Consider the following 20,896-nt stretch of genomic DNA (forward strand, 5'->3'; position numbering starts at 1 on the left):
TGATCCACGACCATCAATATTCCTTTCTAAATTGGCGGTCTACGATCAATAGAAATCGCAGAGTATATTCCAATTTATGAGGACCGTGACCTGTAATATGGCCTACTTGATCCTTCCGGGGCCGACACAAACACCCACATTGGGTTTGAGGTCCTCATTCGAAAGATCTCGGAAAAGTGCCGAAAGCAGCCGGAAAAGCCCGTCGAATGAATCGGATTCTTAGCCACGTTTCGACTACTGCTTCACGAAGCCAAATCGCAGGTGACATATCATCTAGTACCTCCTGGGCTTACGCGTTCTGCTCACTGCTATTGGCTCCTGTTATAGCTTGGGTCGATCAATCAAGCGTAGCAACAACTACCTCACCTTGTTCATTGAGTATGACATCTTTGAATTTTCACGCCCTTGTTACCTTTAGGAAAGTCTATTTGTGTGGAATAGCTCACAGCAAGTAAAAATAGTGCAATTGGTGGTGGAGTGACTCCGGCTCTGCGGGGGTTTTACCGATGCCAGAAATGAGCGGGTCGGAGAAAGAATCAAGACACTGAGTTTCCTCGCGAGGATAGCTTTTGACCTACCTCGACCCATCTTGCCGAACATCGCAATAGGCTAACCAGCTAAGCTTTATGTGCCGGCGGGGTAAGTTACAGGCATGTTGTGGGACCCACTCCGCCGAAGACTGGCAACGCCAGTGAAAGAAGAAACATTGTATATGATATCTTAATAAACTGTCTATCTCATAATCCTTACTTCCAAGTTGCATTGGGTAGTTACTGACTTTGTTTGAAACGGATCGTTATGTAACGGATATCTGTCCTCTATAATCAATTATTGGACTTGCGCTATACCCTAACCTGAATACAGTTAGTAGCGGTAGATATGAGATTTTAGCATCATCCCCTTGCCTTGACTCATCGAAGTCTCCGTGACTCATGACCAGAATATAATCAGGACGGTTCAGTGTCCAGTAAAATATTATTTGAATGCCGGTGGATTTAACCTGGCCGACAAATACACGTCATACAAATCTTTATCCCGTCACTTAACCCGACAAACATCTACATAATGACGGCAAAGTGGCAAGTCACCCGTCTCCTGCACGGGGTCCGAGCCATCGTCGGCGGCCAAGGTCCTCCTGTGGTGCTCATACCCGGCTGGCCACAGACAGCAGAAGCGTGGAGTGACATGTTTGAGCCACTTTCCAAAAACTACCGGTTCTTTGCACTCGACCCCCCAGGCTTGGGTGATTCTCTTCCTCCCGCCAATGGCTATGATACCGCGAACGTGAGCAAGATCATGGCCGAAGCCATTCACGACGCTTTAGAAGAACAACCGTATCATCTAATCGGCCATGATGTGGGCGGATGGATCGCGTATCCCTGGGCCGCTCAATTCCAATCGAGAATCAAATCGCTCAGCATTCTAGATGCATCAGTGCCGGGTTTCTTGCCTCAGTTTCAGTTCCCATTGTCTCAGCAGATCAACTTACGTCTTTGGCAATTCTCCTTCAACGCTCTTCCCGAGCTACCTGAAATCCTGACGAGCGGTCGTGAGCGGGAGCTCTTGACCTGGTTCTTCAATTTGAAGACAGTTCATCCCGATGGTATGCACAAAGATCATTTTGAACGCTATATTCAAGCCTATTCGAGACCAGGAGCCATGAGTCGAGGATTCGAGTACTATCGGTCTTTTGAGACGAGCTCGAAGCAGAATCTGGAGTTCGCAAAGACACCACTTGATATTCCTGTCTTAGCTCTGGGTGGAGAGAGCTCGGTTGGTGCGGGTATGATTGATTTGGTTCAGAAGTTCGCGGCCAATGTTTCCGGAGGCGCTATTCACGACTGTGGCCACTTCCTCCCCGAAGAGCAACCATCTGCTGTTGCGCAAAGACTGCTGGAATTTTTGGACGCAAACCAAAAGGCGTGATGTTCTTCTGTATACCCTTTCATGTAAAGTGATTAGTTTCCCGTTTAGAAAGGGGGTGAGGAGCCTCTTGCTCCCTTCCAGTATACACACAACGCTCTTAAAATTTGGCAAAGGGGATAACGGTGCTAGGATCAAGATAGAAGAGTAATAAAAGTTGTGACATGTGCTAGACAGTACAATACCATTGAATTATGCTTCTTTTCTCTATCGTGCATTCTTGTTGTTTGCCATTTATCTCAGTTCTGACACCGAACGTATAATGGAAATATTAGCGTACATTACCCTGGCTTGGGTTTGTTGCAGAAGCAACCCATTTTCCCCTGGCCCTCAGACCCTTCCATCCGGAAAATAATCGGATATGCACTGGATATGGCAGGTTGTTTGCTCCCGCTGCCAAGTGCGTCAACCCCGCCTGAGATATCCGAAGAGAACCCCGTCCTCGAACCCGGTTGGCTATTCACCACCCCACGGGGTAGCTTGGTGCAGAAATAGTCCAAGCTCCAGAATCCTCCAGCATTTAAGGACAAGCTGGAATACCCACAACCGCTCTCTTCGCTTCCATTGCTCTCGTCTGGCAAACATCCTCGCCGCTGCACATCTCAATTCACTACTTCCCGTTTCATCTACCAATTGCCTTCTATGGATAATGTCAAGAATACAGGGGCCGAACACATCGAATTCCCCGAAATGGGGGACACATTAAAGGGCTCGGGCACTGTTACTGTGCCAACATCGTTGCAAGATCTGACTCCAGAAGAGATACAGCGACGGGAGGCAAAGCTAGTTAGGAAGATTGATATCAGGCTGCTCATCATGATGTTGATTATGTACATCTTGAACTATCTGGATCGCAACAACATTGCAGCAGCAAAACTGGCTGGTTTGCAAGCGGACCTAAACCTTAGAGGTGACCAATACCAGGTATGAACGTCAACAAGCTAGAAAGAATAATTATTTACAAGGCATGCGAGGAATTAACACGCCACAGGTGTGTGTTAGTATCCTGTTCGTCGGGTATCTTCTTATGCAGGGTCAGTACTACTGTTCTGTTCCCTTTGTGGCCAGGCCAACTAATTGGCGCAGTTCCTTCGAACCTGATCCTCAACAAGCTTGGAAAGCCTTCAATATATCTACCTGGTTGTATGGTAGCGTGGGGTGTTATTTCGTGTTGCACTGCGGCCACCCATAATTTTGCTGGCTTGATTGTTGTTCGATTTCTACTCGGATTCGTCGAGGCTGCATACTTTGTGAGAATCCCTCTACTTGCTTTCTAGATATCTGCTAACGTTTTAGCCCGGATGTCTATATCTTCTATCAGCCTGGTATACCAGGAAAGAGTTGGGGAAACGGACTGCGTTGCTATACGCAGGTTCATTGATCTCGGGTGCATTCTCCGGTCTGATAGCCGCCGGTATCACGAGCGGCTTGAACGGCGCACGAGGCATCGCTGCATGGAGGTGGCTTTTCATTATTGAGGGAGCGCTAACTGTAAACACCATTTCTCTGAGTTTTGTAAACCAATTGATACTGACCATCTTAGATCTTCGCGGCTTTGATCGCATTTTTCATTGTTCCCGATCTACCCCGGACCACTTCGTGGCTAACAGATGACGAGAAAGTCCTTGCGGCATGGAGACTAGAAAAGGACATTGGCGAAGATGACTGGGTGGATAATGAACATCAAAGCATGACCAAGGGTGCAAAGCTCGCCGTCACGTAAGTACTTTAATCTTCCATTTGCTTTGGTCACCAAGCTCATCATCGCCAACAGGGACATAAAGACTTGGCTAATGCTAGGCGTCATCTACGGCTGCACGTCTGCCGGATGCGTAACAACCTTCTTTCCCAGGTAAGAGCTATATCCTGTTTCTCCGTCAGTGTACAGGTACTTACTGTTATTATCTAGTGTGATGGCCGGACTTGGCCGAAACAACATTGATACCTTGCTTCTGACTACACCTCCATATCTTATCGCTACCCTTGTTGTGTTGGTGCATGCCTGGCATGCGGATCGAACAGGCGAGCGATACCTTCATATAGCACTCCCACCTGTCGTTGCTATTGTGGCATTCATATTAGCTATGGCAGGCAACAATTTCGCCGCCCGATATGTGTATGTCTTAATGAATAGGTCCTCCCGATCGAGATGACTAACACAAGATGGTCTAGGGCAATGTGTATAATGCTCGGTGGCATTTACGCAGGCTACGTAGTGTCTTTGGGATATATTTCAAACAGTAAGCATCTATGGTGCAGGATAAGAGACTAGTTACATTTACTGACGATCGCAGTCCTCCCGCGCCCAGCCACAAAACGAGCCGCTGCCTTGGCCTTCATCAATTGTCTCAGTAACGTGTGCCAAATCTATATGCCATACCTTTATCCCGGTATGTCCAAAGCTTCAGCATCTCTAGCCACATACAACCTACTAATCCGTGTTGGGATAAATAGACTCCGCCTCCCCTCGTTATATCGCCGCGTTCAGTGTCAATATCGCTTTGCTCGCAATGACAATAGTAATCGCCACCATCCTCCGCATTTATTTGGGTAGATTGAATAAGCAACTTGATGAATTAGAAGGTGTTGATCTCGCGCGGGCTTGTGAGAATGAAGAACACGGCTTGCCTGGCCGGGCAGTGGCAGAGGGATTCCGGTTCTTGCTCTAGTGCTTGGAAAGCTTTACGCCATTTATCCAGTCTTATTACCGATTCTCCATATTCTGCACTATAGTTTGTTTATTGTATTATATGGCATACGAAAGGCCATATATGGCTCCCTCTATACTCTGACAGTCAGACTTTTTATTCAGACTTTCAAGTCCCGAACTATGAGCACAATGAAGCAAACCTTTGAGATGGAGATAGCCTTGTTATTCTCATTCATAATATTGAATATTAAATATGCCATGAAAGCAAGGCGTGGTCATACATAGTATTGAAAAAGAAGCGTGTTCAGCTTCTATCCAAGCCTACGTGTTTGTGGCTTGGGTCGGACTCTAGTTCAAACTGAAGTTTGACCGGACTAAACTGCCCAAGCAAAGCCTGTTTGCAACACAAACTCGGCGACGTAGCGCATCACGAATCATCATCGGTCATTCTCATGCTGTTTCCCACTCCAGGTTTCGAATAACGCGTAAGATGTAAAACTATGATCTATTAGCTGCTTAGTCGGCTCGTTGATTTCGACCTGTGATCAATTTAGGAGCTAGTCCTACTGCGCTAAGGGCTTATTCAGCACTATTGACTCTTCCATTGCTTCAGTAGGCTCTATGAGGCAGTGGTAGTACTGGGCAGAAGGTGTCATGCTTCAGACTATGAACTGCTTAGGTATTAGCATGACTGTAGCGCCCTCGATAAGATTATGCAGTTTGGGATGGATCGAGTGTTCGGGCTCTTGTCAGATCCATCTGTGTTGGAATGGTTTCTAGAGACGCATGTAGGAATTATTACAATGAATCACCGCATTTCCGCTTATGAACGTGCTTCATAAACTCTTCCGATGTAAGTACCAGCATACCACTACCACCACTACTAATTATATATGTCCAAAGTCTCCAAAGCAGAAGAATTGCCACACATCCTGCCAAAATCCCCAAACCTCTTCTCTTTCCCGCTAATAAATTCCGCAAACGTTTCCGCGCTACAGCTCTCCCCAGGCCCATCCCGACACCCGATCAGCGGCTTAACAGCCTCATTGACCAACACCCGGAAGTACACACCCTCGTCAAATCCATTCTGAGTACCACTGCACTCCATCCGCTCAATCCCAATATTTCCCAAGAATGGCAAAATGTTACTGCTCTTCCAGGCACGATCGTAATTTACCTCATTCGTCGGCATAGTAGCATTCACATCATCCGCCCCCGAATAAGCACTGTTGTTGAACAAACCCAGCGCTGTGACAATGGTTGGAGGTACCTCGCGGTGTGTGAAGGAGACGTAGATGTCTTGCTCGCTGGTCTCTGCGGAGAGGAGGTTGTAGCTGGCGTTGACCCAGGGAAAGCCAATCACCGGCGACACAGGGCGGCCGTAGCCCGTGTTGTGGAAGTACATGATGTCGTTGGCGTACTCGAAGGAGAGCCATTCGTTGTTAGTGAAGAGCGAGGAGGAGCAGAATGGCGAGGAGCCTCGGATTACGGTCTCGTAGCCGCAAAGCTCAAACATGGCGGTTACATCGGAGGAAGTGAAGTTGAATTTTGGGGCGATGGCGTCGAGTCGCTTGATTATGGGGCCTGTGTAGGTTTCAATAAATTCCTAGGATACTGTTAGTTAAGCTTGCCGGGTGGGATAAGGGTGATGCGACGATGGGCGTACATCTTCATAGGTGCTGCCATAGCTGGAGCTGTATGCTGGGCAGGATTTGTAAGGTGTCAAGGAGTCCGCGCCGGTCGTGTCACTCTGTGCGACGCTGACAAGATCAACGTGCGTTTTGTTGTTGGTGTAGCCGGTTATGAAGCCCTGGGCAGATTTGGTCGTCCGCTCGGCAGTTGCGGCCCAAACTTTGTCGGTGTGCAAGTCAGGGTATCGCTGGCGGAACTTAACGCCCAGAGTTGTTGCCTCTTGGAGTCCGACGCGAGTCAGCTTTTCGAGGTGGTCCTCGGTGATGGGTGCGGTCCAATTGGCGAGGAAGGCGAGCGAGTCGGTGTTTGTCCAGCTTTGTGTTGTGTTACGCAGCTTCTCGACGAACGGCTCGATGTAGGTCTCGTAGTCGAAGTCGTTGGCGTAGATGGCAGCATGCCGGACGAGATAAGCTGCGCGTGTGACGTTGCAGCCAGCGGGGGGAGCTGGATTAATCTGGGGATCATGAGAGCTGAAGTAAGGAGCGATACCGGCAAGATGGTGGAGAGGATTGAACTGGTAGGATGCCGTTGTGCTGGATAAAGTGGCAACGACGAGACTTGTAAGGAACCTCATGATTAAAGACCGGTATGAAGCCCCCGGGCTGCAACTGTCAATTGGGCCTGAATGGTAATGACAGGTGTTGGATTGATATGAACATCGTCACTAGGAGGGAATCCACGGTAAGATATATCCGCCTGCTGCGAGTTCATTCAGATCCTGGATGTGCATGATTACATCACTAGCTTCTAGGCCGGGTCCTCGGCTTTATGCAAGTTAAACACCGTATGATGCAGATTGTTGTGGCTCAAGGACAGTGGAGCTGACTGTACTGGTAGAATGGGGGCTGCTTAATCCTGGTAAATACGTCATTAAAGCCATCGACCGGGCGGTTTAGGGCCATTTGTTGGCGTGAGTGGAGTGCGGCTGGATGTGGATACTCCAGGGACCAGGCACAATAGCCTTAAGGGCATCTTACCCAGGTAAACAAACATCCAAGATACACTCAAATGCAAGGTAAACGGGCTTGAATAGAACAATATTACGGGGAGTGCATTCTTCTGCATAACCAAGCGACTCAATTAAGCTAGATTTCCGTCATGTGTGAGGTTAACCCACCATCTGGCCCCAAGATTGCGCGAATCGACGGCGCTGGCTGCCTATCCCGAACAGTCAAGGATTGCCGCTCTCAGCTGTGCTGTTGGGCCCGAAGGAATGCCGTCATCGGAGTGTTTTTTCCAGGCACAACCAAATACATTCATTATTAGTCCACATAGAGCCTATCCAGGATCAAAGCCATAACCACCACAATTTTATGTGCCTTTTCGGTGTAATTTTTGGAGAGATCATCAGTTTAGAGGGCACCTGGAGGTATTGAGCTTTCCGGAATGTCGACGAGAAATAATTAAATGTTGTCTTGGCAGAGCAAAGATTTTCTCTAAGCATGGGCATAGCCTTGTGGATATAGTACGTAGATGTGGTTGCTCATCACAGCTGGTGTGGATAATTGTTTTGGTGAATTCCAGGGCAGTTACAATTCGCTTCGCAAACTAATGACACTTATATACCATCAGCAAATTCAACTTTTCACAAGCACCTGGTTGTGTAGTGTAGGGGTTATCACTCCGGATTTTGAATCTTACCAGATTTCCGGCAACCCCGGTTCGATCCCGGGCACGACCTTTCTCTTTTCCCTTCTTTTTACCCACCTCGCATCACATTCAACTTTTTGCTCTCAAGTTTATTTTTCTCCAATTCTTTCTTCTTCATTAAGTAAACAGATATGATATTTAACTGGTTGCTTTTGCAGCAAGTACGATAGTAATGATACTTAGCCGTATGATCGAGTCGTCCGTCTTCGTTTTCAAAAATATATATCCGTGTGATATTCGTACTACTTAGTACTACGTATAGGTCAAGTGCTCAGGTCGTTGGTGTCGTAAAACAAGGGAAACCTGGTGCTATTACAATTTGATTTGTCTCACTGAAATTACTCCTGTCAGCACCTTTGTTTCAAATATAAGTCAATACACTGGTAGTATATTGTAGTATTGCCTCATAAGCTCATACCTCGCACTCTTTCTTTTGCTATCCCGACCGGAAGGGGCGGAGTCGGTACCTTAGTGCATAGCTGACAAATACGCACAACTGCATAACCAATGCCCAAGTTGATATCCCGATAACGGCAATCCCCCTCATGTCTCCCCTCATCCATCACCACCTACAACTATCGGAGTTTCAACAATGAACCCCTTCCAATCTCCTCTCATAACTCCAGCCGAATACTATCACAATGCGGCAGTATGCAAGGACACCAAGCATAGGCGGATTGTCCCCTTAGCAGCCTACCGTCCCACGCTCCACTCGTCCTTCGAATCCTTCCACCTTCCAGGCTCAAAGTACTCCATCTCCCCGCTCCTTATATACCCCGCCACCACATACTGATAGATATGTATTGCCAATCAGGTTCTTCAACCTCGATCTAATTCGCGACACCACCTCTCCATACCCTTTCATGCTTCCCTCACCTTCCCTCTTTGCTGCTGCAATGACTACCCTCGGTATTCGCAAGGATGATATTCTAGTGATCTACGATGCAGACGAGATAGGCACGTACCATGCCCCGCGACTGGCGTTTATGTGTGAGCTATTTGGGCATAAGGATGTTCACGTCTTGAATAACTTCAGGCAGTATGTGCGGATGCAGCTGCCCGTAGGTTCCGGGCCTGAGGGGATAGAGATTCCAGTAATGGGAACTAGAGGAGAACAAGGTGATGAGTATGTCGTGGAAGAGAGGGATTTCGATACTGGGAGGGTAACATCGTTTGAGGAGGTAAGAGACGTTATTTTTAGGAGGGACCAGGAGAAGGTGAGGATTGTCGATGCGAGGATACCAGGTCGGTTTCAAGGTGTACAGCCGGAAATGAATCCAAGTTTGAGGTCCGGGCACATTCCTGGAGCGGTCAATGTGCCATTGGCTAGTCTATTGGAAGATGAGACTGGGATGATACTAGCACCTGAGAAACTGAGGGGTGTCTTGATGGATGCGGGCGCGTTGGCGGAGGAAGATGAGGGAGTGCCGTATATTCTGACGTGCAATTCGGGGGTTACGGCTGCATCACTAGATCTAGCTTTGAGGTTGGTTGGGGCGAAGGGATCCAGAAGGGTGTATGATGGTAGCTGGATGGAGTGGACGAGGAGGGTAGGGGATGAATTGATTGAGGTTTCGTAGTGACGGCTGTTTGGTGGATATGGTGGAGGATGTACATCATATAACTACTTGTATATATGAGATGGCTGTGTTGTAGTGACATGAAAGAGCTGGACTCAAATAGACCATTTTAGACTGAAAGCGCACAAGTCAAATTTATGAAAGTGAAAGGTCACATGGTATATTGCTGCCTGAGTCGTATATTCTCATAGCTCGTGTACTGCATCGTATCGTCAAACATAAACAAACATTATTTTACAGTCATCCGTATACAGACCGGTACTTTTCCTCCGCTTCTCATTCCCCCACTCTGTTCATCCTTCCTCGTCTTAATCATCCGTGCTCAGTTTTTCGAAGTCTCGTATCAAGCTCTCGAGGCCTTTTCCCTGGAAGTTTTTGTCGTGGTCCAGCGCAAGTGTCTGACTGGGATGGTGTTGCACCACGTAGTTGGCGGCCAGCGCTTTTACCTCGTTCTGATTCCACACCCTCTCGTTGAATTCCTTCAATATTGACACTGCTTCGATGGGGATTAAGGTCTCGTCCTTGCTTTGGAGTACTAGTTGGATGGTCCGCAAGAATGGTCGACAAATCCTCCAAACCAGGCCCATATGCCAGAGACCAGAGACACAGCTGACCAACACTTCGCGCCACTTTGACGACTCCAAGTGCGAGGCTGCGTGTACACCTGCCACCATAAAGTAGTGAACCATCATTACTGGGATGGATTTCCAGCCATGGGACACCCGATAGAGCAATATTAATGTCGCAATCGAGTCCATCGCTTCGCCTAGTATTCTCTGTGGATCAAATTTAGTGGATCGTATCAGCTCTTCTGTCAGTCCGGTGCTACTACGGGTCACGAAAATCCCGCAGAGGTTGACTGTTGTGATGTGGTAATACATGCTTCTTTTGTTAGCATAGAGCCGTGACTGCGTTCGGACCACTCACTGAAAACACAGATTGTGGGGAGTCCTATTCCGCTGTACCCGAAGGACAGCAGGAAGATTCCTCTCGAGACTTATAAGTCTCTGATACAGTACAGCACCCTGCTGCCATCCAGACAGATCTATTTGTCCACTGAGCTGCCGCTGCAAATCCCCCACATCATTAATAATAACAAATAGGTCCCGTCTGCTCCATAGGCCCGTATGGAAGAAGGGCTTGTAAACAGGATAGGTGAATGGGTATGGTGACCACTGTTGATTGACATCCGCCGCCGTTGCCTCTTCTTTAGATAAGAAAAGCTCTGACGGCCCCGGCCATACTGACGGTATCCTTGCCAATTGCAAAGACAGACTATTGAATTAGTGACTGCTTTGCATATCGATTCTTTAGTGACTTACGTTTGCACCTCATAGACCGCACTAGCTATGAGTTTGTGAGCTCGCCTAATGCGAGCTGCCTCTGCTGGATTGGTTTGGCCTGTCTCAGGCGACGAGGTATGCAAGCCCAGCTGCAACCCCATCTGTGCGCCATACCGGATATACTGAACACCGATCTTGTCTTTACCAGAAGCACAGAAGAATATCCCTAATAGAAGGGCTGCCTGCATGGTGGGAAGAGAGATGTTCATCTTATCGCATTGCCACAGGCGTTCCACTTCCCGCAGAAGTCGTCTGGCGGTAGACATCTCCATGCGCCGGTCCCATGGCTTTTCAAAGTCGTATGAAAGGTGCTAGTCCGTCAGCGAAGTCATAAAGAGAATGAGATACGTACACACGCATAAAAAAGAATAGTATGGACTAAGAGTGACGAGCAGAAGTGTGTCCCTCCACGCTGGAAATCACCCAAGAATGACACCGGGTCAACGATATGCCATGTTGGGTTATCCCAAACGAAGAAGAAAGAAAAGAGATGCGAAGTGGCCGCGTTATCAACAATATCCGTCCAGCGTTCTGCAGCATTCACGCTGTATGGGGGTGTTCGGTTCACCAGCTCTGGTTTCCCCGATAGGCGTGTCAGCCACGACCTCTGCATCCTCTCCAGGGTTATTCCCGGGGATTGAGATGACATCTGTTGACTTAGTAGACTGGCTGCCTCGTGCACCGAGGAACTCCTGCGGATCGTGTCCACCACAGCCGGAAGAATTGTGGGGTCACAATCGTGGACATTTTGATACACATAATGCAGCTCACGGAGTTGTTTTTGCAGAAGTTCCATCGTGCGGTCCAGGCTACCAGACAGCGTTTGCTGGGTAGCTAGCCCTTCTGTTTGCGGCAAACCCACAACCTACATGACTGGATTAGTAGCTGGTCGTCAGTGACAGGGATCAGTGGTATGATAATGAAGCTCACATATGGATCCTCTCTACTGGTGGAAACTGCAGCGCCGGACGGGCGAAGCGACAGAAGTTGCAGCATCCGCTCGTGCCGCTTGATAGCTGCCCGCAACATGTCAAGTTCTCTTTTCTCCTGGGTCCGCTTTTGCTCTGAGTACCTGCATTCGGTCCCGAACTTCTCGCACTGGGTACATGTCGGTTTTGCCCCATTGCATTTGGCCTTACGCTGCCGACAAAGATCACAAGCACGAGAAGTACGTATCTGCGGGCTAGCCACGATCCTCGATCGATCCCGGGGAATCAGAACCTTCCCGGCGGTTCGCCCGGCAATCGCGGCCTCTGGTGGGCCAAGACTGGTGGGCTGGCTGGGCGGAGGGACCTTCCGCGCAGACATGGCCTCTGGTGGATTGAAGCTTGAACGAAGCGGGTTTTAGCAACTCGTCATGATTTCTGGTCAGAAATTCGATTGGTTGTGGAATGGTGGCAAAACAGACAAAGAGGAGGGGTCTGGATCGAACAAAATCCAAATCCCAGCGCATTGGGATTCGGTCCGCGGTGGGGCTTGCTATCTTATCGCCTTTCCATCACGAACTGGCGGTCAGTGATTCGGGGGCACGGCCCATAATGCGCTTCTTGACTGGGAGATGACAGGATGACACAAAAGCCGTCTCCAGGTTAATCATCAACTGTACTATTCCACTCTCGCCAGTCTTTCTCCCTTGATTATCCAGACATCATGGATGTATTTTTATAATGCCGTCAACATGACGGATAGAATAGTACGTTTCATGAAGTGGACCTTACGCCATCCGTTGGAACATATGTATCAAGACTTGTACTGAAATAGGACCTAACCATGAGTCACGAGCACGACTAAAAATGCTCACTCATCTATAGACTCACGTCGATGCGATCGATGCTTGCCTCTAACTGTCTGTCATCATCACAGACTCCATCGTCTGCTTCCAATAAAGACTTGCATGATGGGAGCCCCCAGTATCCCAACTCCCACCATTTCTGAAAGAGTAAGGCGATCACAACACCTGGGAGTACGATGTGCTCATTTTACCTACTCACGTCAAGGGTGAAATGACCATAGCCAGCCACCCAGCCCCTAATGGTCTCATTTGACACTCCCGATCAGTGTATGCAAGGTTTGATGCAAGGACGATCATTGTCTTACCCTACTGATCGGGACTGGATTTCTCATATGTCATCAATTCCTGCCCATACTAGGCAACGCTAATGAACGCCGATCAGTCTCTAAGCACAAGGTGCCCACTAATAATTGAGCACTGCCCATTGGCACATGGACAATAATCAGTGTTGAACCGATGAAGTCTCACAGGCACTGAAGTACATCAGATGCTAAACTTCGGATCATAACGGGAATGCGCTCTTTTTCATTGCAGAGATGCATTTAACTCTCGTTGGGAAGATCGCTGATTAGCAAACATTGCTCGCAGATCACAACACTCTATTTGCCTTCTGAGATACCAAAGGAGACGTAACTTGTCTCACTTCTAAATGATGACCATACGCACCCATGCATTATTGCTGCCTTTGCCTTGGGCATATGATCTACTCTTAGCATTTAGGATGGCGGGAACGGACCCATGCATACGAAATATCCAATGCAAAAGTGATTCCCGTTGAAGAATTAGCCTATCGCTGGAAGTTTTCTGTGAGGAACGAATGGAATAATGATCTTCTCGCCCACATTCCCTAGCCCCTTACATAGTTCCTCAGCCACACTAAATAGACCTGCATCAATCAAAACTCATGGGCTGTCCCATGAGACCTTCAACGGCTCAAAGCCATCAAGGATCCTCCGTGGCTTCACAAGGCAAGCAGCTCAGTTGTCCGACCTCGACATGAGGACCGAGAAACAGTCTAAGCGACGCAATGGAATCCAAACAGTATGCCGCGACATCAATCATGTCGAGGGTAATCTCGACCACATCGACGAGCGAAAGCTCCTGCGCAAGATGGACCTCCGTCTCATGCCGATGCTAACCCTCCTATACCTATTCTCATTCCTCGATCGGGGTAATATCGGAAACGCCAGAATTGAAGGCATGGAGGAAGATCTGCATCTCGGAGGCACACAGTACAACTGGGCACGTAGGTAGAGCCGACCATATTGTTGATAATTTTCTGATTGTTTAGTGACTGTCTTCTTTTTCACATACACCGTGTTTGAGCTACCATCGAACCTTATCTTGCAGAAAGTCAGGCCCTCAATATGGATACCGTCACTGATGGTGGCGTGGGGGACGGTGATGGTTCGTTCCCGTTCGCCGAGCTAGTACGACTCTAATTGTCCGTAGACTCTAATGGGTATCGTGACCAACTACCACGGTCTTCTGATAGCGAGGATATTCCTCGGTGCCACAGGTATGCTCTCCACCAACCACAAGAAATGATCTATCCTAACATCTTGAAGAAGCGGGCATTTACCCCGGGGTGGCCTATTATATCACGAAGTGGTACTCTCGTCATGAAGCTCAGTTCCGCCAAGCCTTATGCTTCAGCGCGGCGAGTATTGCAGGTGCCTTTTCGGGGTTACTTGCATTTGCGATCGGTGTAAGTTATAGAACTTTATCTGCTGTGCAATTCTAACAAGTCAGAAAATGAACGGTGTTGGCGGGTACTCCGGCTGGCGCTGGATATTCATTATCGAAGGGCTCGCAACAGTTGTCGTGGCTGTCATGTCATACTTCTTTCTCTACGATTACCCTGATACGGCATCCTTCCTGACCCGAGACGAACGAGCTTGGATTCTGCGCCGTCTGAGTCTGCAATTCTCCAATAATGGCAATGTGGTCCCTGAGGCTGGTGACTTCAAGTGGAAGTATGTGTGGGATGCGGCCAAGGATTGGCAGGTCTATATGGCCATTCTTAGTATGCTCTTCCATCAGGTCGGTGAGGTCTCTGCTAATGGTCTCCAGTATACTTCTCCGCCGTCTGTCCGCTATACGGGATTTCATTCTTCCTACCCACCATAATCCGCGATCTAGGATATACATCTTCTACTGCGCAGCTTCTCACAGTAAATGGCCCTGGACATTAACAACCGCAACGTGTATCATGACTGACTGATTAGGTACCCCCGTACATCATTGCTTCCATGGCTGCCATCCTAGCAGCATATTTCGCTGACCGCAATGGCGAGCGCTCACCGCTTCTCCTCTTCCACATCGGTTGCATCGTCGCCGGATTTTTCGTCTGTCTGGCAGGATCGCAAAGATGGGTTCCGGGACTTGTATACTTTGGGGTGTTCCTTGCAATTTTAGGTATGTCGCCATATGATTCCACACATATTGTCGACTGTTCTAATGTGCAAAAGGAATTTACCCCGCTATTCCTGCCCTCATAACATGGCTAAGTAGCAATCTCGCCGCGGAACATAAACGAGCAGCAGGAATGGCAATACACATTGGCATTGGGAACTTTGCAGGAGGTATCTACCCGCTTTCCGATTCATGAAGATGTTTAGGAGGAACGTGCTAATAATTATTAGCCATGGCTTCCCATTTTTATCGCACGCGCGACTCCCCGCAATACATCATGGGTCATGCACTGGAACTTGCCTTTGGAATCATGGGCGTGGTGGCTATCGTGATTACGAGATTTGCATATGTGCGCATCAACCGACAGCGTGTGGATAAATTGGTGGAGCTGCGACCGGAATATTCGGCACAGGAACTTGGTGAGATGGGGGATAAGTCACCTACATTTAGATATATGCTTTAGACTTGCAGGGTTTTTTATAGAGTGATAGAGATTATTTGTTTGAATAGAAATAAAAGTAGATTATTATTCGCAGTCACTGTACTTGATCATAGGTAGTAGTAATATCTTTAGTCATGTCTCTGTCGGCTGGCCGACTAGATGCGATAGATCTTGGGTCAACCTGTTGGCACATGGACATAATGTAACCTAAAAACGTTCTTGGAGTAGGAATAGAAAGTCAACAAAAGGATCTAATATACTATAGGACAATATGCTAGCTCCATCATCGAATATCCCCATCAATAACTCTCGCAGCTGAAAGACACTTCTCATCCTGAAACCGAGGTGCAATAACCTGGATCGCACATGGCGCCTCATCAACTGCATCCGGGTCATCTAGACATCAACAATTAGCTAGAACCATTATCTCTAGATATGTAACTCACAACTAGGCTGAACCCCATCAGTAATAGCCATCGGCTCAGAATCATGCTCCTTCGAAGATTTGCCATATGGAATAATGCAAGCAGGGTACTGCACTTTCATTAGTCACACAGTCCCCCGAACTGTCTAAGAGGTAGTATATGGGTACACTCACATCAAGCAAGTTCCAAACCACGGTATACGGTGGCCATCCAAATGAATCATGTGGAACAGCCGTATTCTGCGCCCCGGGCGCAAGAAGGACATCTAGATTGTTCTCAACCCATGTCTTCCTCCAGGCCTCGGCATATGCTTTGCGCGCCTTGTGCAATGCGTCTATCTTCTCGAAAGGTGGTAGTTCCATGTCTACTGGAAAGGGACCCGTGAACATGGGTGAGGACATCTTTGCCACGGATGTCACGGGTGGTTCGCCGCTGGCTGCGATGTGGTCGGTGTGTGGGCCGTAGATGAAATATTGGAAGGCGAGACGGTTCGCATATGCGAAGTCAATGCCGGGGGTTTCTGAGAGATACATAATACGATGGCCCTTGGTTTTCAGAGCGGATATGGCGGTCTGCAGCGCTCTCTTGACGGGTGGATGCAGGGGAAAGTCCTTACTCTCAGGGAGGATGCCGATGGTAAGTTGACTAGGTTCATCTGCTGAGGCTTTTGGGTATGACCAGGGTGCTGCGCTTGCGGTGCTGTCATATTTCCAGGGACCGGCGTTTATAATGGTCGACATGAATAATTCGATGTCGTTCAGGTTATGCGCAAGTGGTCCAGCGGACGGCTTCAGACCGGGAGTCCCTTCCATGGCTATATCGGCTACTTGACCGCCCCATGGGATGCGGTCAATGCTAGGTTTGAAGCCGTACACACCGCAGCAGAGGGAGGGGATGCGAATCGACCCTGCAATGTCTGTACCGATTCCTAGGATTGAACCGCGGAATGCTACTAGAGCTCCTTCGCCTCCGCTTGAGCCGCCGGCAGTCAAGTTGGTGTTGTGGGGGTTCAGGGCTCGACCGAAGATGTTGTTTTCTGAGTCCCCTGTCTAAAATCCTGTCAGTATCGAGAAGATAGTGAAGAGAAAATGGTGGTAACCGACCATCATCGTCTGTGGGATATTCGTCTTGACATAGAGCACAGCACCGAGATTCAGTAGCATTTCGACGATGGCTGAGTTGTATGAAGCCGGGCTGTTCTCAAGGAATTTGACATATCCGACAGTGCTCTGAATACCCTCGATACAGAAACTATCTTTGATGCTGATAGGAAGGCCGTGCAGCGGTCCGAATGGTTTCTTCTCTCGCTGGAGGTACTCGTCAAGGAATTTAGCACGCTCAATAGCCCGCTGGAAGAAATGCTCCGTCAGGCATGAGGTCTAAATCATATTAGTGGGACTATGATTAGATATAGGATATGTTGGAGATAGAGTCACATACAAGCTGCTGTGCAATGGCTGCCCTCTTGCAGAACGCAGTTGTAACATCAACGGAGCTTACAGCCCCTTTTGATAGCTCGTCTAGAAGCTCAGTCGCAGAATAATTCTCTGTAATACTGAGCTCCTTTTTAGACAGAATACTACTGCCTCGGACCACATCGGCTTCAATAAGGCGGCCATTGGCGGGGATTGTTGCAAGGAACTTCTCAGTTAGACGCCATTCGGAAGGAATTTGTGCGTCTAATTGCTTGCGCTTTCGGGCCACGAGAGTGCGCCAGTCATTTGTTGTAGAAGTTGTTTGGGTCATCTTGTGATTGATGTATGTGCGTTGTTGTACTTGATGCAGCCTAGAGTTATATAGTGCGGGGATGGTTATCTGTAACCCCTCATCTAGATATCTGTTACTCCACTTCGGAAGTCGTTAGCATGACTGCTACTGAAACAACTCATTGTGCAAGGTGACCCAGGATAAGTGCGTCGACCTTCCTGAATAGGCTAGTTTGACGCACTGAGTTATACAGACATATCCGGCTCTAAATATCGGTTAACATTATGAGGATGAGGTATTAACCTCGGGACATGTGCCGCCAAGAATACTGATCAGAACTGAAGGCGCAAGTAGAACTATACTGTGGTCTTATAGATCTTGGATTACTCGAGATTGAAAACATTAAGTAATAATCTAATTTATTAAAGAGACGACTTCTTAACAACAACATCATCCGGCCTAACGCCCTCAAAGTTCGTCAAATAATACGCATCAATAATAATCCTATCGTTCTCGCAACTCATCACTCCAACGCAAACCAACCCATTCAACCAATTATATTTGCCCCCACCCGCTTCAATCCGTAGATGCGAAAAGAATTCAACATCATCCTGAGTAACGGTCGGTGGAGGCCTCATCGCCGGATCATCTGCGACCTGCTTCGCGTATTCCGTTTCTGGTCCAGGACGGTAGAGCCCATGTGCCTGCACGAATAGATGGTGACCATCTGTTGTTTTAATGGTGTATCGGGCGTCGAGGGTCATGGACTGATTTAGTCAGTTGTTATTCGGATAATTCAGCAGTAATCGGAAAAGCTCACGTGTGTTCCCTCAATGACTGTTGCCCAGTCTGCTCCTCCCAAAGGGAGGATTGTCCCTTCAAGTTCTGGTCCTTTGAAGGTGCCTCCAGTAATATTTGCGATGCTGCGAATGATGCCTGCGCCGTGGGGTGCCCCGACATTGATTTCTTCTGCGGCGATGGTGCATTCAAGTCGATACAGGAACGTCAGACCTGGGCGACGCATCGGGGGACTCTTAGGATAGTAGGTGTTTCCCGGGGAGTCGGCGGTTTTCGCGGTCATTGTGATAGTCTGATGCAATAGAATACTATGAATGTTAAGAATATTTAGTGTAATAACGGTATCTGTATGATGCCGATAATAATATGGTATCAACCCTCTGCTCGGGAATACTTATAAATAATTTTCTAGCTTATTGAACGCCAAATATATCTACCGTGTTTACCCCGCAGGGCTTCCTCATAGTGGGGTCTGGATAGCTTATTACCCTAATTAGTAGGTCGACCCTCGATAAGACAGTTAAGGAGGCTACAAGATACCCGAGAATGATAATCAAAGGCAAAGATAGCCTTCGGTTCAACCTTCCGGAATCAAACTTTTCTCTAACCATAACCATCAAGTCCATGCGACAGATCGCAAACTCCTTGCGCTATCAAGGAAGTCATCGCTCTCCGCGGAGTCCGATTTGGAAGCTAAGAAGCAAATCCTGCCTTACTAAGATCGATACAAACTACCGTAGATGGCCCCGCTTCGTTGAAGAGGAACACGATTATTCCATCGCAACCATATCCAGACCAAGTACAGCACCGCATCATCGCAGTCCATCATGGCCTTCGTACAAGCTCAACTCTCCAATCCAGCAATCCCAGCCAAAGACCGCCAGAAAGCCCTCGACAGAGCCTTTGCCGATCCTGGTCTTCCCTCATCAAACCCTACATCATCCTTTTGGTTGCGCTCTCCACACCCTGACCTGGCAAAAGCCCACTCCGCGACTCTACCATCAGAAGCGGACGTCGTGATCATTGGCTCTGGAGTAACCGGCACTTCGATCGCAAGGACACTTCTCAAATCCCGAAAGGCGGAGAAGAGACAGAATGACAGCAATAGACCGGCTGTGGTCATCCTCGAAGCGCGCGACGTTTGCAGTGGCGCGACCGGTCGAAATGGCGGACATATTCTCGAGACGGCGGAGGAATTCGCCGATCTTGAGGATATGCACGGCACTGATGCAGCGAAGAAGATCTTGAAATTTCGCTTAGCGCATTTACGCGAGATGCTTGATACCGCGGAGGAGTATGGACTTACTGAGCACTGTCAAGCGCGAAGGGTACAGTTTCTGAGCGTCTATTTCGATGAAGATGGGTGGGAAGATGCCCGAGAGCGGGTACGCCGGCTGAAGGCGGGGTTACCGGAGGAGACGATGGAGTGGAAGATATATGAAAGGGAGGAGATCCCAGAAGAATTCTGTCTTCCTCGTGCGTTGGGGATTGTTGCTGGCCCAGGAGGGGCCATTTGGCCTTATAGGTTTGTCACTGGTGTCTTGGGCCAATTGAAGGAAGAGTTCCCGCGAGATCTGCTGATTGAGACGAATACGCCTGTGACTGGTATCGAGGAGGACGTGAGTGAGGAAGGTAACTCGCGTTTGCGATACTCTATCTCTACATCTAGGGGTGTTGTTCGCACTCGTCATGTCATTCATTGTACAAATGCTCATGTTGGCCACCTCGTACCTGGCTTGAGAGGTCGCATTTATCCTATACGCGGACAGATGTCGGCGCAACACCCGGGACAGAATTTCCGGTGTCAGGGAGAGGAGCACTCCTGGATCTTCAACTACGATCGTGGATTCGACTATCTCACCCAGTTACCACAATCAGAGGCCGGGCAGATGATGATGTTCGGTGGAGGTTTTGCTCAGGGAGGGGGAGGTGGAATTGCCGATATGGGCGTCGCAACAGACTCGGAAATCAGTCTGTATGCTGATATTCATCTATCGGGTGCGCTAAGTGCGGTGTTTGGCCGTAACAATTGGGGCAATGTTGCCCGACAGAGCGTGGAGCAGATGTGGACGGGAAATATGGGATTTAGTGCAGATGGACTCCCCTGGGTAGGACAGCTTCCTGGTTCGACAACCCAGCGGGGACTTCATGATGAAGAACAGGGTGCTGAATGGGTATCCGCTGCTTTTTCAGGGGAGGGAATGGTGCTGGCATGGTTGTGTGGCAAAGCATTGGCGACGATGTTGCTGATAAAGGATGATAAGTTGCTCGAGACTGAGTCTACGGATCTTTCGTGGTTTCCAGAGCAAATGCTGGTGACGGAAGATAGGGTCAAGAAGGCTGTTCTGATGCGTCATGTGCAAGAGCGCTCACACCTGTAGTACAATAGGTGGAAATCAACTAGGAAAGGACTTGGCGATTAATTTAGAGGTTCAGATTTTGTGAAATCCCAATAAATAACCCAGCCATTCTTATTGAT

General features: G+C 48.5%; 9 protein-coding genes and 1 non-coding gene across 10 annotated transcripts; 6 read left to right on the top strand and 4 right to left on the bottom strand.

Moving 5' to 3' along the window:
• Positions 1–1,065: 1,065 nt before the first annotated feature.
• Positions 1,066–1,926, top strand: AtWU_10417 (alpha/beta fold hydrolase; the record flags this gene model as incomplete). The annotated part of the gene is made up of 1 exon (XM_035505521.1): positions 1,066–1,926. The coding sequence occupies one exon, from the start codon at positions 1,066–1,068 to the stop codon at positions 1,924–1,926; it is 861 nt and encodes a 286-aa protein (XP_035361414.1).
• Positions 1,927–2,565: 639 nt separating this feature from the next.
• AtWU_10418 (MFS general substrate transporter) lies at positions 2,566–4,592 on the top strand (the record flags this gene model as incomplete). Its single annotated transcript, XM_035505522.1, has 10 exons — positions 2,566–2,847; positions 2,915–2,957; positions 3,010–3,173; positions 3,220–3,414; positions 3,467–3,642; positions 3,698–3,775; positions 3,833–4,039; positions 4,096–4,163; positions 4,218–4,313; positions 4,378–4,592. The coding sequence occupies 10 exons, from the start codon at positions 2,566–2,568 to the stop codon at positions 4,590–4,592; spliced, it is 1,524 nt and encodes a 507-aa protein (XP_035361415.1).
• An 864-nt stretch (positions 4,593–5,456) lies between these two features.
• AtWU_10419 (putative histidine acid phosphatase) lies at positions 5,457–6,839 on the bottom strand (the record flags this gene model as incomplete). Its single annotated transcript, XM_035505523.1, has 2 exons — positions 5,457–6,179; positions 6,240–6,839. The coding sequence occupies 2 exons, from the start codon at positions 6,837–6,839 to the stop codon at positions 5,457–5,459; spliced, it is 1,323 nt and encodes a 440-aa protein (XP_035361416.1).
• Positions 6,840–7,862: 1,023 nt separating this feature from the next.
• Positions 7,863–7,946, top strand: AtWU_t252. The gene is given in 2 exon segments: positions 7,863–7,899; positions 7,912–7,946. It is a non-coding gene; the product is annotated as a tRNA-Gln (tRNA).
• Positions 7,947–8,507: 561 nt separating this feature from the next.
• Positions 8,508–9,495, top strand: AtWU_10420 (sulfurtransferase; the record flags this gene model as incomplete). The annotated part of the gene is made up of 2 exons (XM_035505524.1): positions 8,508–8,662; positions 8,730–9,495. 2 exons carry the CDS (start codon positions 8,508–8,510, stop codon positions 9,493–9,495), a joined length of 921 nt encoding a protein of 306 aa, XP_035361417.1.
• Positions 9,496–9,803: 308 nt separating this feature from the next.
• Positions 9,804–12,146, bottom strand: AtWU_10421 (C6 transcription factor; the record flags this gene model as incomplete). The annotated part of the gene is made up of 5 exons (XM_035505525.1): positions 9,804–10,377; positions 10,423–10,770; positions 10,818–11,149; positions 11,191–11,703; positions 11,769–12,146. 5 exons carry the CDS (start codon positions 12,144–12,146, stop codon positions 9,804–9,806), a joined length of 2,145 nt encoding a protein of 714 aa, XP_035361418.1.
• A 1,480-nt stretch (positions 12,147–13,626) lies between these two features.
• On the top strand, positions 13,627–15,508 carry AtWU_10422 (MFS general substrate transporter; the record flags this gene model as incomplete). Its single annotated transcript, XM_035505526.1, has 9 exons — positions 13,627–13,876; positions 13,922–14,037; positions 14,083–14,149; positions 14,199–14,338; positions 14,383–14,656; positions 14,704–14,804; positions 14,859–15,048; positions 15,102–15,215; positions 15,276–15,508. The coding sequence occupies 9 exons, from the start codon at positions 13,627–13,629 to the stop codon at positions 15,506–15,508; spliced, it is 1,485 nt and encodes a 494-aa protein (XP_035361419.1).
• A 262-nt stretch (positions 15,509–15,770) lies between these two features.
• Positions 15,771–17,658, bottom strand: gmdB (general amidase GmdB; the record flags this gene model as incomplete). Its single annotated transcript, XM_035505527.1, has 5 exons — positions 15,771–15,883; positions 15,934–16,021; positions 16,086–16,961; positions 17,016–17,291; positions 17,353–17,658. The coding sequence occupies 5 exons, from the start codon at positions 17,656–17,658 to the stop codon at positions 15,771–15,773; spliced, it is 1,659 nt and encodes a 552-aa protein (XP_035361420.1).
• A 383-nt stretch (positions 17,659–18,041) lies between these two features.
• AtWU_10424 (DUF3237 domain-containing protein) lies at positions 18,042–18,700 on the bottom strand (the record flags this gene model as incomplete). The annotated part of the gene is made up of 2 exons (XM_035505528.1): positions 18,042–18,386; positions 18,440–18,700. The coding sequence occupies 2 exons, from the start codon at positions 18,698–18,700 to the stop codon at positions 18,042–18,044; spliced, it is 606 nt and encodes a 201-aa protein (XP_035361421.1).
• A 544-nt stretch (positions 18,701–19,244) lies between these two features.
• AtWU_10425 (NAD(P)/FAD-dependent oxidoreductase) lies at positions 19,245–20,798 on the top strand (the record flags this gene model as incomplete). Its single annotated transcript, XM_035505529.1, has 1 exon — positions 19,245–20,798. The coding sequence occupies one exon, from the start codon at positions 19,245–19,247 to the stop codon at positions 20,796–20,798; it is 1,554 nt and encodes a 517-aa protein (XP_035361422.1).
• Positions 20,799–20,896: the final 98 nt, after the last annotated feature.

This window comes from Aspergillus tubingensis (assembly GCF_013340325.1).
Source record: "Aspergillus tubingensis WU-2223L DNA, scaffold_13, whole genome shotgun sequence".
NCBI classification, from domain to species: domain Eukaryota; kingdom Fungi; phylum Ascomycota; class Eurotiomycetes; order Eurotiales; family Aspergillaceae; genus Aspergillus; species Aspergillus tubingensis.